The following is a 12892-nucleotide window of genomic DNA, read 5'->3' on the forward strand; positions in this document are numbered from 1 at the left end:
CCTATCGTTTGCCATGTTATTCATCTCCAATGCTGTATTCCCTCATAGGAAGGCATGGCTCTTCGCTTCTGCAAAACTGTTTCCAGGAGAGAGTACTCTGCTACCCGCCTTCAACCCCTTACAGTATAAAGTACTCTTTCATTGACATACATGGTGATATTTCTCATCATTCTATGATTTCTTGTCATTGTTGTTTCGAAGATTTTGGATCATTTTTAGCACACCGTTCCCACACTCTCACAGTTTTGGTAATGGCTCCTTGTTGTGGCGCGGAAAAGCTTCACATTAGAAAACTGATGTCAGCGCGCTGGGAGGGACTTATATGGCTCCATTGACATCATATCTGTGGACAACGTCAGTACGGAGCCATGCAACGTTGTACCCCGGCACGCAGAGGTACTGCTGAAGATTCTCCGGGTCCAGTCTAACGCCTGCACTGCAGAAGACTCTCCGGATCCAGTCTGACGCCTGAGGATATTCTAAGTAAAGGAATATGCGGCTAGACTGTGTCTCAACCAGATACTTTGTTACCGAAGGTAAGCAACTCGTTCTTTTCTTCTCTGCATACTGTGCTATAATTGTATTGTAATATTCCTTCATTCATAGAACATTTGATCAACTCATCTTTATTAGTAGGATTAGGCACACTTTGTATGGCACAAACCTTGGTTCCGTTCCATTCGCCGTGATCCTGTGACAAAGATACTCATCACTGTGAAATTAAATTTGCGTTTCTCCGCTCTGAGGCAAGAGTCTATTTTTCCTCATGGTTTGCAAAACCTCTCAGATGAACTCTGTTCTGAGAGTTGGAAATGTGTTGAAAACATGTCTATTACCACCAGAAAAGACTTTCATCAATCTCTGTTGCTATGTCCCTTGATACATCTGGTGTTACATACATGCCTGTATTACATATGGATCGTTATTCTCAATTTCAGGTGCAAAAACGCCAAATGCTTTAGCCTGACGTAATTAGGACAACTAGAGGAAGGAATCAATGATTCTTGTCAGAGAGTTATACAAAAGAAACAATAATAATAAACCACTACCCTTTAATCCTTCAGGACCAAAAGCTAGCTCTGCAGGAGAACAAAAGCTCTGCAGGAAAACTAAATAATTGGAAGGAAGTTGAAATACGGCTAAAAAGGCCCCAATTTGAAGGTACGCTGGGTAAAAAAAAAAAAAAATATTTGGTGCACTGAATTTTAGGACCAAACTTTGGAGTGTCTAGGCCCCTTCTTGAAAGGGCAGAGTATGTGTGGCACATGGCAATGTATTTGTACAAAATAACAAATGCTGCAGGTAATGATCTGCTCTAAAATAAAGCGTTGCAAGGTGTGTTACAGGACTCTCCCCACCTTTGGAAAGATTCTAAACATACGAATCCAAGCAGCACCCCTGCTGAAGAACACTTCGATGTGAAGGTATTATAAAGAACTAACCATAAATGAGCCATTAAAAGCATTACTGAACATACAAACTAGGGGGCAGAGTATGTTAAAGTACTATAAAAGCTGTTCTCTATGTTCATGATGGCTGTAGTGCTTTAAGACAGCCAACACTCACTGGTTTTCAAAGAAGCTTACATAGCGTGTTTCACTAGCTCTTATACAACTGGTTATCAGAGATAATCATGTGCTGCTGCAAGTAGCATTCATAGTCTCTTCTAACCTCACCAGTTAAGAGATCGAAAACATAATTACTTATCGGGTAACACAGAACACTTACAGAATCTGTGTAGCTGTCAATGCTCTGTTCTTCATGAGCTTCCAATAATTTCTGTGGAAAAAAACAAACCAAAAAAACCCGTAATTATGGACATTATTAAGTGCAAATGTCAAGTTGGCAGGACATTTCCCACACCCTTTTCAAAGACATACACTAAAAAAATGTATATTTCCCACCTGGTACCCTCCTGTAGTCATGATTAAATTCCCTACATTTTTTCAGTTTCCACTAAAACTGTCGCTTCTCAAACATCCCTAAACTACCCCACATATCTGTTCTGGTTCTCGTGGTAGTTGTTATGCAGTTTTACACTGCCAGTTGCTGCTGAAAGGGTTCATGTGTTCTTTCTGCAAAGAAGATCCCATTGTTTCAAAAGAATGGATTTTATTTCCTTTACTGGACAAACATCTCTCCCAGTCAGAGTAGAAATACAGAAACTGCCCTTACTTTTACCAGCTTGCACTCCCGGGAATCTGAGAATGCCGGAAACATTTCTTCGTACTTCTGTAATGCCAGCTAACAAAATATAAAGCGTGCAAAATTAAAAGCGGAAATTTTCATTTGTTTTATTCACATCACAAGAACTTCACTGTCAAACAAGCACACATTGCAGAGTACACACTTTCTATTTCCATGGGAATATTCATGAAATATACAATCCTTTCAAATAAAATGAATTTTTCTAAAGTTAACCTCCATATAAGTACAGTGAGGTTACATAAAGGCCACATTTTCAAGTGTAGCCATCAGGCAATTCCTTGAGTTAAAATATTCTTTTAAAACCAAATAATGTTAGTAACTCCCAAAAATCTAATCAGATGAGGCTGAAGCTTTGTACCCACCAAATTCAGATGCTGTAGCACGTCACCTTGTATAGCCATATGCTGATAGAATATTAAAGTACTCATTAAGCATCTTGCAAAACTGAACTAAGTTCCATTTCCTTGTCCTCCACAGAACTCTACCACCCAGGGGCTATCTTGCTTACATCTTCTGCTGCAACCGTTTTTCTACGAATGCAAAATTTATATTGGACTATTTTTCTAAGGCAGTTTATGTTTTGGCAATTTTTATAGCGCGCAAATACCCAGGGGTGTCTCGGCGCTTGCTGATCAGATGATGACTATAACCGATCTTAATGTGGGAACAGCCAAGTTTTTAATTTCTTCCTAAAGTTAAGGAGAGTGGGGGCGGTTTTGATAGTAAGAGGAAGTGAATTGAGGAAGTGTCTTTAAACGATTCACTACTGACCAAAAACAAGTTACTTACCTTCAATAACACTCTTTTTGCACTCTACCCAACTGCAGATTCCTCACCTTCACAATATCTGCATGCCTCAGACTAGATCTAAAATATGTAACAGCCATGCTCCTGCGTGTTGCTAGGTGGTGGCGAGTGGGTTCACATTGGCAAGACAAGCTTTTTTATCACTCCTGCACATTGACAACAGTTTCTTTCTTAACCCCGTCTGTGCCCTTGGGCGTAATGTATTTGTATAACGCTTAGTACCCCGGATGAGGTGCGGAGGGGTTTTTTGGTGAGTAGCAAGCTACTGAGGAACCCAAGGTGGATTATTAGGGGGAAATATAAATTATTATTGGGAGTGGTGGGCATGCGAGTCTCTCGGCTGATTGAATGGGCTAGATGATGGATAGAGGAAGGAAGAGTTAAGAAATAATTTTTGGGGAGTTCATATCAGTAAATGAGGTCTAGAATGAGTCAGAGAGCCTGCTAGTAGAAAGAATAAGATAAAGGAACAATAGAGGAGCGAAAGGCTTGGAAAGAGTTGCTTGGGAGTTCATAGTTGTAAAAGAGGTTTGGGAGGAGTCAGAGTGGAGGTAGAGAATATTTTGGAAGAGGAATAGCATTAGTCAGAGTGGTGATTTGATAAGACTTGGGGAGATTAGCTCATTTGTTTCTCTCTGCAGTGGGAGGAAAATATATAAATATGTAGATCATGACCACATAAGAGATTTACATACATAGAGATTTTCACATGATACACATGCAGGGAAAAAAATCAGGAGATATAACATTGTACTGGATAAATGCGATAGTTGCATGCATGGATAAATATTTACAAACTCAGGCTTCCTGTTTTTATATCTATCACCCAATATTCCAATGATTAAGCACTTACAGATACAATTACTATAATCAAATTCACACATTATGACAGATGTATTGTTATAGGAGAGTAAATCCAGAAACATACCTCATCACCTTATATGTTATTAATGTATCAATCTACTTATTGATTTAGATTTATATATTAATGATTTTTAAGTAAGTATATCAAACATTTACTCATACTTTCTGTGTAATTCTATTTATATGTTGTGATACGAGTGATCATAAATCGAAATCCATAAGCATGTAGTCAAAAACATGCTATTTATGTAATGATCTTTATGCATTAAGCAAACATATAAGGTGTATTTATTTTAATTACAATATATACATTTGTTAAGCATAAATATAAGAAACATTATGTTTATACAAATATATAAACTATTTGTACAAAGAGCTGCTCATACCAGACTACATGCACATAATCAAGTCTAAAAGTTTTAAAACACATATGTACCATTGGTGTCTTGTACAATACTACTTCGGTACATATGTATTTAGAATATTGGGGGGGGGTGTCATGTAGGGAAGAGCCAGCTCTTGAGTAATCTCGTGAAGATAAGATGGTTATCTGTGGATCTTATGTTTCGAGGTAATGAATGCCATAGTTTGGGTCCTTGAACAGAGAAAGATTTCCATCCCTAGCTTTTCTTATGTGTGCTGGAATGGAGGTTTCTTTGCTGTACGTATTTTGTGACTTTCTTTCTGATGAAGTCTTTCTGTTCCATCTATTGCTTTGTGGGTGATACAAAAACCGCTCGACAGTGGATCTTCTAGCAAACGGTAACCAATGTAGGGTCCCTAAAGCAGGAGAGATCTGGCATGTTGCTTTATAAGTAGGAGTAGCCTGTCAGCAGAGTTTTGAATTTGTTATAGTCTTACTAGTTGATATAGGTGATCCATGGTGAAGGTCATCGACATAATCAAGTTTAGACAGTACGAAAGAGAAAGTAGCTTGGACCGTGTGTGGAAATCTTGGGTGTGGGAAGATGTGTTGCAGAGTTTTCATAGTAATAAAGCTCAATCTTGCAAAGCTAGCCACTTCGTGGCCCCAGATCGTCAGGCCAGGCAGAGTGAGTCACAATTGTTCCAATCACCACAGGTGTGTATTTCAGTTTTGGAAGCATACAATTTGAGATGGTGCCATCTCATACACTGATCAAGTACTCAGGAACAATAGAAGATTTTTTGGAGTTTTCAATGTCTTTGGGGCTTTCCAGTTCAAGAGGTAATTGTTTGCCATCTTGTAGTTATAGCAGGTGAGCTGAAACCCATTGATCATTGCCAGTGATGACTTCATATAGAAAAGCATGGGTGAGATGATAGAGCATTGAGAGACTCCTCCATTTATGACGTAGGGTTTGAATGAGAAAGGGGGCGTATGGATGACATTTGTTCTGTTTGAAGGTAGGATGTGATCCAGTAAAGTGCAGGTCCATATAGTGTGAATTCAGAGTCTTTGGATTAGAGTGTCATGATCAACTGTGTCAAAGGCAGCTGAAAGTTCCAAGAGAAAGTGGTGCAGCGAACCCATTCTGGTCTACTGTGTTTTTAAGGTGATCCCAGATGGCGATTAGAACACATTCTGTGGCTCTTCCTAAACAAGTTGGAAAGTATGGAGTTATCTTCAATAAATTGAGCCATCTGGGTGAATGCTGTTCTTTCTATTAGTTTGCCAAGGAATGGTCTGTTTGCAATTGGTCTGATTGTTCTGACTGGGGTGGTAGCAGAGGTTGATAAAAGGATATTCTTGAGGATTTGTGGTGGATAAGGGTCAGAGGGGCAATGGCTGGCCTGCTTGTTTTGAATAGATCCATGAATTTAGATTCTGACATTTGCTTGAAGGACTTTCAGAGACTGGTTAACTTATCCATGGAGGGAACTGTTGGAAAAGGGCAGTAATATCTTGGGAAATAGGATAGTATCAATCTGTACATTTGGGTTTATGAAATTTGGTGAGAATTTTTTTTAATTCTTTATTTGAACATTTTGTATTATGAATTCTGTTTGAATTGTATCTTCTTTTAGCTTTGATAGAGGACTTATATATTCTGTTGTGCAGGTCGATGTTTGTCTTAAGTGTTATTTGTTTTGAGTCAGGTGCGTTACATGTTTGCAATTTGTTTTATCTTTTTTAGTTCTGCATTCATTCAAAATTCTTGTTATCAAAAGCTTCCAAGAGCTACTCAGAGTTTTTTAACTGAACTTATTGCGTTTGATGTTAGTTGTGTTTCTTAGTCCTCAAAATTCAGTTTGTTCTAAGGTTGATATGTACTTACTGATAAGGTGGCTTTAGGTGTGGAGAGTATAGGGTGTTGTGTTGGAAAGCTACCGGATGGTGGGTTGACCACATGACTTGAGTAATTCTTTGAAAAATGACTAATTCTGGATTGGCAAAAATGTCCTTTAGGATGTGTCCAATGCAAAAAGCCTGGCTGACTAAAGGTGATACCCAGAAACCAGTCCCAGGATGCTTGTTTCTGGTCCAGGGAGGACCTGGCTTGGCAGTTCGGTGTAGACTGTTCCCATGAGGCACAGGGTCAAGACTTATTTGCATATGGCTGGGTCTAAACGGGGTGGAAGAGTGAGCAAAAGAACGATCGATTTAACCCAGATCTCTTGACTGGGGGTGAATGTTGGATTTATTCAGCATTCCGTCGATCATTTGTTTGCGCAGCATTTAGGATGCGTCCAACAATGTGTGTGGGTTTGAGGATGATACTTAGTAGGTTCAGTAGGTCTACGTTAGTGATGATAGTTCTGAAATGGGTCATATTAGGTTTATCAATCATATGCTTATGTCACCTAGGATGCATAGGTTGGAGTGTAGACTCAGAAGGTTAGATATTGTCTCTGGGAATGTTGCACTGCTAGGCGGTGGTCTTTAAAGGAGAAGGACGTTTCAGAAGAAAGTTGGTGTAGTGTTGCATCTGGTGATGAGGGTCTCACATCCTTGTGGAGAAGTGTGGCTCACCGGTTAGAGGAGGCAGACCCGGACGCACAGGTCAGACCCGGGACCAGGGTTCAATCCCGACGCGGCAGGGTCTTGAGCTCAAAATGTCCACCGACTCGATAATTCTCGCCTCGGTGCCTACTCGAAGCATGGGTTCACACTCTGCAACTCTGGGCAATAGCTTGCTTAATCTCCACTACGGCCCCACCGTGATGGGATGCCTGGCTTTCACCTTGGGGATGCCCAGTAAGGATTATCTCGCAGGGAAAAGCCAGGACGGGTTCCCAAAGCAAGCGCCTTGAGACCTTACGGTGAAAGGCGCTATATAAGAACCTATGATTTACGATTTATATGGAAATCTTCCCAGCTTTGGTGAGATTAAATTTTTCCTTGACTAGAAACTCTTGACTGCCTCTTCTTTTGCCTGTGTGTTTATGAGAGAGAGTGATAGCCTGGAGGAACAGCTTCATGCAATAATGGTGCCACTTGATCCGCTAACCATGTTTCAGTTATGAAGAGCAAGTCGGGTTGTATGTCTGCGAGTAGGTCATAGATGTGGCACTTGTTCTTACAACTGGATGGTGCATTTATTAGTACAGTTTAAAAACTGTATTATGGTGGCTGTGTGAGTTTGTTTTCTGGAAGAGCAAGTGGTATCCTTTGGTCTTGTAATAGGTGGTGTATTGGAATAACAATAGTGTTCGTCTATATCATTATCCTCCTCCAACAGACTTAGAAGGCAGTTTGTTGGGTCTGTGAGTGCAGAGACAGTGGTTGAGAGTGAGGTGGTGGGCCACACAGCTGCTTTTGTGATGTAGTCTTGTTGTGCAATAAACCAGGAGATGCAAAGTTGTGAACAGGGGTGTGTTGTTTATGTTGTTTGCATATGTTGAAGATGGAAGAGGTGTGTGTGTAGTTTTAGAGCATGTGTGTCTTGTTTTAGGGCTCTAAACTGTACTATGGATGAAAGGCGAGTGGAAGATTATTGTGTATCTGAGGTGTTTGGTGTTTAAACATTTGAAAATGTGTGTACAAAGTTGGTGTGGGATGTGTATTATTTGTGTGGGCACGAAGAAGGGACTAGATAATTGTATTTTATGATGGAAGGGAGTAAGAAATAGTGTGTGTGATGTTTGGTTTTTGTGAAGTAGTCATATGCGATATTGGTGTGGTGAGTTTGTTTGTAGAATTTGGTTCTAAGTACTTGGCGGGAGTGTATTTTTCGAAGGAGAAATCGAGTGGAGGTGTGCGTTGGACTAGAGTGTACGTGGTGTGAGAGAGGATGTGGAGAACAACAGTAACAAGAGATACCAGTGTGCATATATATAGATTGAGACCGTTACAGATTTAAAAAAAAGAGACCGTTCCACAGAACAGGGAGATGGGAGGGCAGTGAGAAATTAGCGGTTATGCAGAGTATCTGTCAGAAAGAGAGTTACTGAAGAATTCCCTGTTTTTTTTATGGATACTTCAAACATCAGATCCCTCACCTTTAGAACAGATTGCAGAGCGGTACCTCCTCAAGGGGGGTGGGTCTTGCCAACAGCTCAAACCAAAAGGTCCAGCAGGACTGAGCAGACGAAATTCCCTTCCCATTGCACCTGGCTGTCAAGGCAGTAGTGTTTCACAAACGTGTGCACTGATGAACAAGTTACTTACCTTTGATAAGGATCTTTTGGGTTGATTCTCTATCTAACCGCAGATTCCTCACCTTGTGAATATCCCCAAGGTATCAGACTGGATCAGGAAACTTTACAGGAGTATTCCTGTGCTTCGACAGATGGCATAGTGTGGCTCTGAACCAACATCATTCCACTCTGTAAGGGACGAAAGGAGTCTCATATAAGTGCCACCCATACTGATGTTTGTTGCTTTCGCTGGCAGTCAGCACCCTTAGAAGCAGAGGTCATCCATAGACTGGCATGACTGATGCGCAGCACTCTAAACTGGGAGCTTTTTTGATGGAAAAATAGTCCACTTCACAGAACGGAGAGTCAGGAGGGTCGGTGAGGAATCAGAAGTTCGAGTATCGACCAGAAAGATCATTACTGAAGTTAAGTGACCTGTTCATCTAATGGATATTTCTAAAACTTCAGATTCTTCAACAGATACCATGACTCCCTCTGGTGGTGGGTCTGTGCACTGGCTCAGACAAGAAAGTCCTGCAGGACCAGGTGGGTTAAAAATGGCGCTTCCAACTGACTTGAATTTTGAGGCACTAATGCTTCATGAATGTATGTACTGACGTCTACTTAGTCGCCTGAAAAATATCAGTGAGGTCCTTAGTGCACTAGCAGAGTTATAGCAGCTTTAGCTCTGGTGGAATTACCCCTTAAGCCTTCTGCTGGTTGCTTCTTTGTCAGCGTGTAGCAGAAGTCTATGCAGAAAACAATCCGCCAGGACACAGCCTGTTTTGTGCTTTCTTGCCCTTCTTTGCCCCAGAGTACCCCACACAGAGCAGATTCACCACCTGGTATTTTTTGGTATGATCAATATAAAATCTTAGTGCGTTCTTAGGGTCCAAATGATGAAGCCCCTCTTCTTCCTTGGTGGGGCAAAGAATGCCAGAATGGTGGCAGCCAGACTGATATGAAATTATGTGACCACTTTAGATTGAAAAGTAGCTCGGGTCATCAACATCAACTTATCTGGATTGAATGAAGAATAAGGTAGGTTGACAGAAAGTGCCCGCCGTTCCCTCATACAACACCTACCTCATGTTATCACAATGACAAAGACAGTTTTCAATGATGAAGCCTTAATGGACAACTGTGCAGTGGCTGAAAAGGGATGCATGTCAAAAAAGTGAGGATAAGTTCAACTCGGACTGTGGCATCACAAAAGATTTTGATGGAAATAAATGTTGCAAAACTTTCAGAAATCTCATCACAACAGGTTATTTAAATAAGAAAGGAGTTCTAAGAACCAAACAAAAGCAGACAAATAGCTTTCGACATTGCCCAAAGTAAGTTCTTTCTGGGCCAGGAACAATACAATCAACAAAACTTCCAACAACTTGGTTTTTGAACGGTCAGTTTGTGGCTTGGTGTACTGGAATTACCTGGGTATACAGTTTAGCTAACCCGTTTGGTTTTTTGGTCAACTTATCCCATCTTACCCTGCGTCTATTACTTGTCAGGGTGGACATATTAGGTATGGCAAGTTGCGATATTTCGGTGTCCTTAGCGGCACGCGGAATTTTAAAATCTAAGATTAACGGGTAATGATCGCTCTCCCCTCTATGTGTGACCCTAAAGTCTAATATTCTATTCCAGGCCCTGCACTCCACAAATATATAGTCAAGGCGTGCCCTCCTCCCCGACTGATTAAAAGTAAAGGCAGGTGAGTTATCAGACTTTGTGCGCCCATTACAAGCCCTAAACGAATGGGTCATCGTCAAAGAGGTAATTTGTACAGCTAAAGGAGTCCATGCTCTTACTGAAGGACCTGTCACTTCTGGAATTTTCCAAGCATCATCCTCCTCCTGGTTAACACCATCTAACAGCCCATCCAATGGTTCAAATTGGGAGTTAAAATCGCCCCCCACCACGAACGTGGCACCCTCCGGAATATTGGTAAAAAAAAGAGGATAGTTCTTCAATGGTTTCAGACACGATGTATAGGCATTTATATAGCGCACTACTTACCCGTAGGGTCTGAAGGCGCTTCGACCGCTGCGAAACCCTTCCTGGCTTCCCTGAGAGATGGTCCCTTAATGGGTATCTCCAGGGTGAGACCAGGCATCCCCGGCGGTCTGGTGGGGCCGTTAGTGAAGATGAGGCAAGCTAATGCCCAGAGTTGCCGAGTGTGATCGCTGATCAGAGTGGGCACCGAGGCGAGAGAATTATCGAGTCCGCTGACCCTGGTCCAGAAACCTGCCGCGCCGGGAATCGAACCCTGGTCCCAGGCTGTCCTCTGCTCTCGGGTCTGCCGCCTCTAACCAGTGAGCCACACTACTTCACTACTTCACGGATGTGAGACTCACCGGTCTTGAATAAATGTTAACCACAGCCAATCTGAAACCATTCGGCCACACTGGACATCGTCAGAGGCTGTGTCAATAGTTTTGACATTACATCCCAGGTGAGTTGCTACCCAAAAAGTTAGGCCCCCAGAAGGGCGACCTTTCCCCGCCCATTTTGCAGCAATTGAAAATGAAGCAAAACCTAAACGATGTTGATCCTCCCTTGCCCATGTTTCTTGGAATAAGCATATATCATTCGAGTCTATGCATGACCCCCAATCTGGGCAAGCCAGTTTATTACATAGACCCGCTATATTCCAGGAGAGAATTTTTAGTGCAAGGGAGGTGGGGGCAGTATCAGGGGAATGTGGAGGGTGTTCTATAATGGAAGTACTTGCCTGATCATTGGAAGAATGGTGATAGAGAGGGTTTCCATCATCAACTGTGTCTGTCGGTATACCAGACTCAGCTACAATGGGCACCACCCCATCACCACCTCCACTACATTTTACCCACTGCAGTCAATCTACCTCCTCAAGACAGCTATACCTGTTGGGATGGATGTAGTTGGTCTGCATGGGCATATTGTGCCGTGCAGGCCTATATCTTGTGCCATCAATCGCAAATCCCACCCTTGTCCAACCATCATTCAGCCTAAGGTGCGAATTGTAATTTCTTCCGGGATAGAAGAAGGACAGTGGTAGCAGTTGGATGATGGTGTTTCCGGGGTTGCCCAGCCAGTTAGTAATATGAGAGACAATCTGTGAGTCCCTAAAGGTAACCAAAATGCAGTCGCCCTTAATTTTCTTGGTTGTATGTCCCATCCAGGGAACCCGCCTAACCATTAATATTTCACTTCTAATATATGGTTGCAGGGGCCTGTTGATATTTAACCAGCTAATCACTTTATTTTTCAAGGAATCAAAAGGTTCCAGTGCAGAACTTGAGAGCTCCGGGACTCCGGCCAAGATTACAGTATGTTCTGCCGCCTCTGGGGGCAGATTAACTATATGTGGCCGATTTAGACTAGGAACATTCCGGGCGGAACTTTCGCCGGTGCTAGGTGGAATTTTTCCTTGTGTCTGTGGGATCATTGGTACAGGTAATTTTGATTTCCGCACTTGAGGGACAGGCACGGCTTGCCTTGGGGGGAGGGGGGGGGGGGGGAGTACGGGGGCAGTACTTAAGGGGCTGGCTGTGGGTGCATTTGTTAACCTTGGTTTAGTGATGTTTGTAGATACAGTAGTAACTGGGTTGGAGGAGGAAGAACTACCCCCATTCTTTGTGGTTACACCCGAGCTACTACCCAAGGCTCTTAGATCTTCCCTCATGTCCCCCGTCACAGTTTCAATTGAATGCAGTCCAGTGACAATACGATCAAGCCTCTTCAAGACAGGGTCTAAAAGCTTCTGCAAAAGATTCGAAATAAAGGATATAGACTGCTCCCCCCCCCTCCACAAGCCCCCTCTCCAAAGGCAAACATAGGAGCCTGCCCTGGCACTGGTAATTCGGAAGGCTGTATTAGAGTAACAATTTCGTTATCAATTGCAGGAGAAGAGGAATCCGGTATATCTGGACTATCAACAGCAATACTTCGAACTTGGTCCAGTTTCACCCTTTTTGTATCCTTAGGTTGTCTAGTTCTTTTTCTTTTAGAAATAGCACCTTCTCAGAGACCCCGTGCTTGGGACAGATTTAGTTCGCTCCCCTCCCTCGTTATCAGGGCTGCACCAGATGGTGTCAATGCTACAGCATCAGAAACTGACCGGTGAGAATCACGTTGTAAAGTTGAGGATGACCTTAGCTGTAGTAAAACAGACTCAATTGGTTGATCAATACTATCCAGGAGAGAGAGATGGGAAAAGTCCAGTATCTCCGTTGAGGTAGTATTTACAGCTAGTCCTGGGGAGGGCCGGCTGGTACTTTCAATGCCATCAGCTAATTGTCTTTCTAAGGCCGACAATTCATTACTTACAGCGGTATTGGCTCTAATAAGAAAATTGTCCAAAGTACCTGTAGCCATGGCGGACGTAACCGTGGCTTTACTTCTTGTTTCCCTTGATACCATGGTGCCTGGATACCGGCTTGTCTAGATCCCCACCAGATTAGAGGTAACA

At 42.4% G+C, this 12892-nt stretch overlaps 1 protein-coding gene across 1 annotated transcript in view; it reads right to left on the reverse strand.

Annotated features, from left to right (window-relative positions):
• The window catches only part of NAPA (NSF attachment protein alpha), a 218850-nt gene that overhangs the window by 29347 nt on the left and 176611 nt on the right, over nt 1–12892 (reverse strand). Inside the window, exons 9-10 of the mRNA XM_086938646.1 lie at nt 2176–2244; nt 1729–1779 (exon numbers count right to left, since the gene is read on the reverse strand). Coding sequence (XP_086794772.1) covers nt 1729–1779; nt 2176–2244 — 120 coding nt within the window. The remainder of the gene's footprint in view (nt 1–1728; nt 1780–2175; nt 2245–12892) is intronic.

This window comes from Lissotriton vulgaris, chromosome 9, assembly GCF_964263255.1.
Source record: "Lissotriton vulgaris chromosome 9, aLisVul1.2, whole genome shotgun sequence".
NCBI lineage: Eukaryota > Metazoa > Chordata > Amphibia > Caudata > Salamandridae > Lissotriton > Lissotriton vulgaris.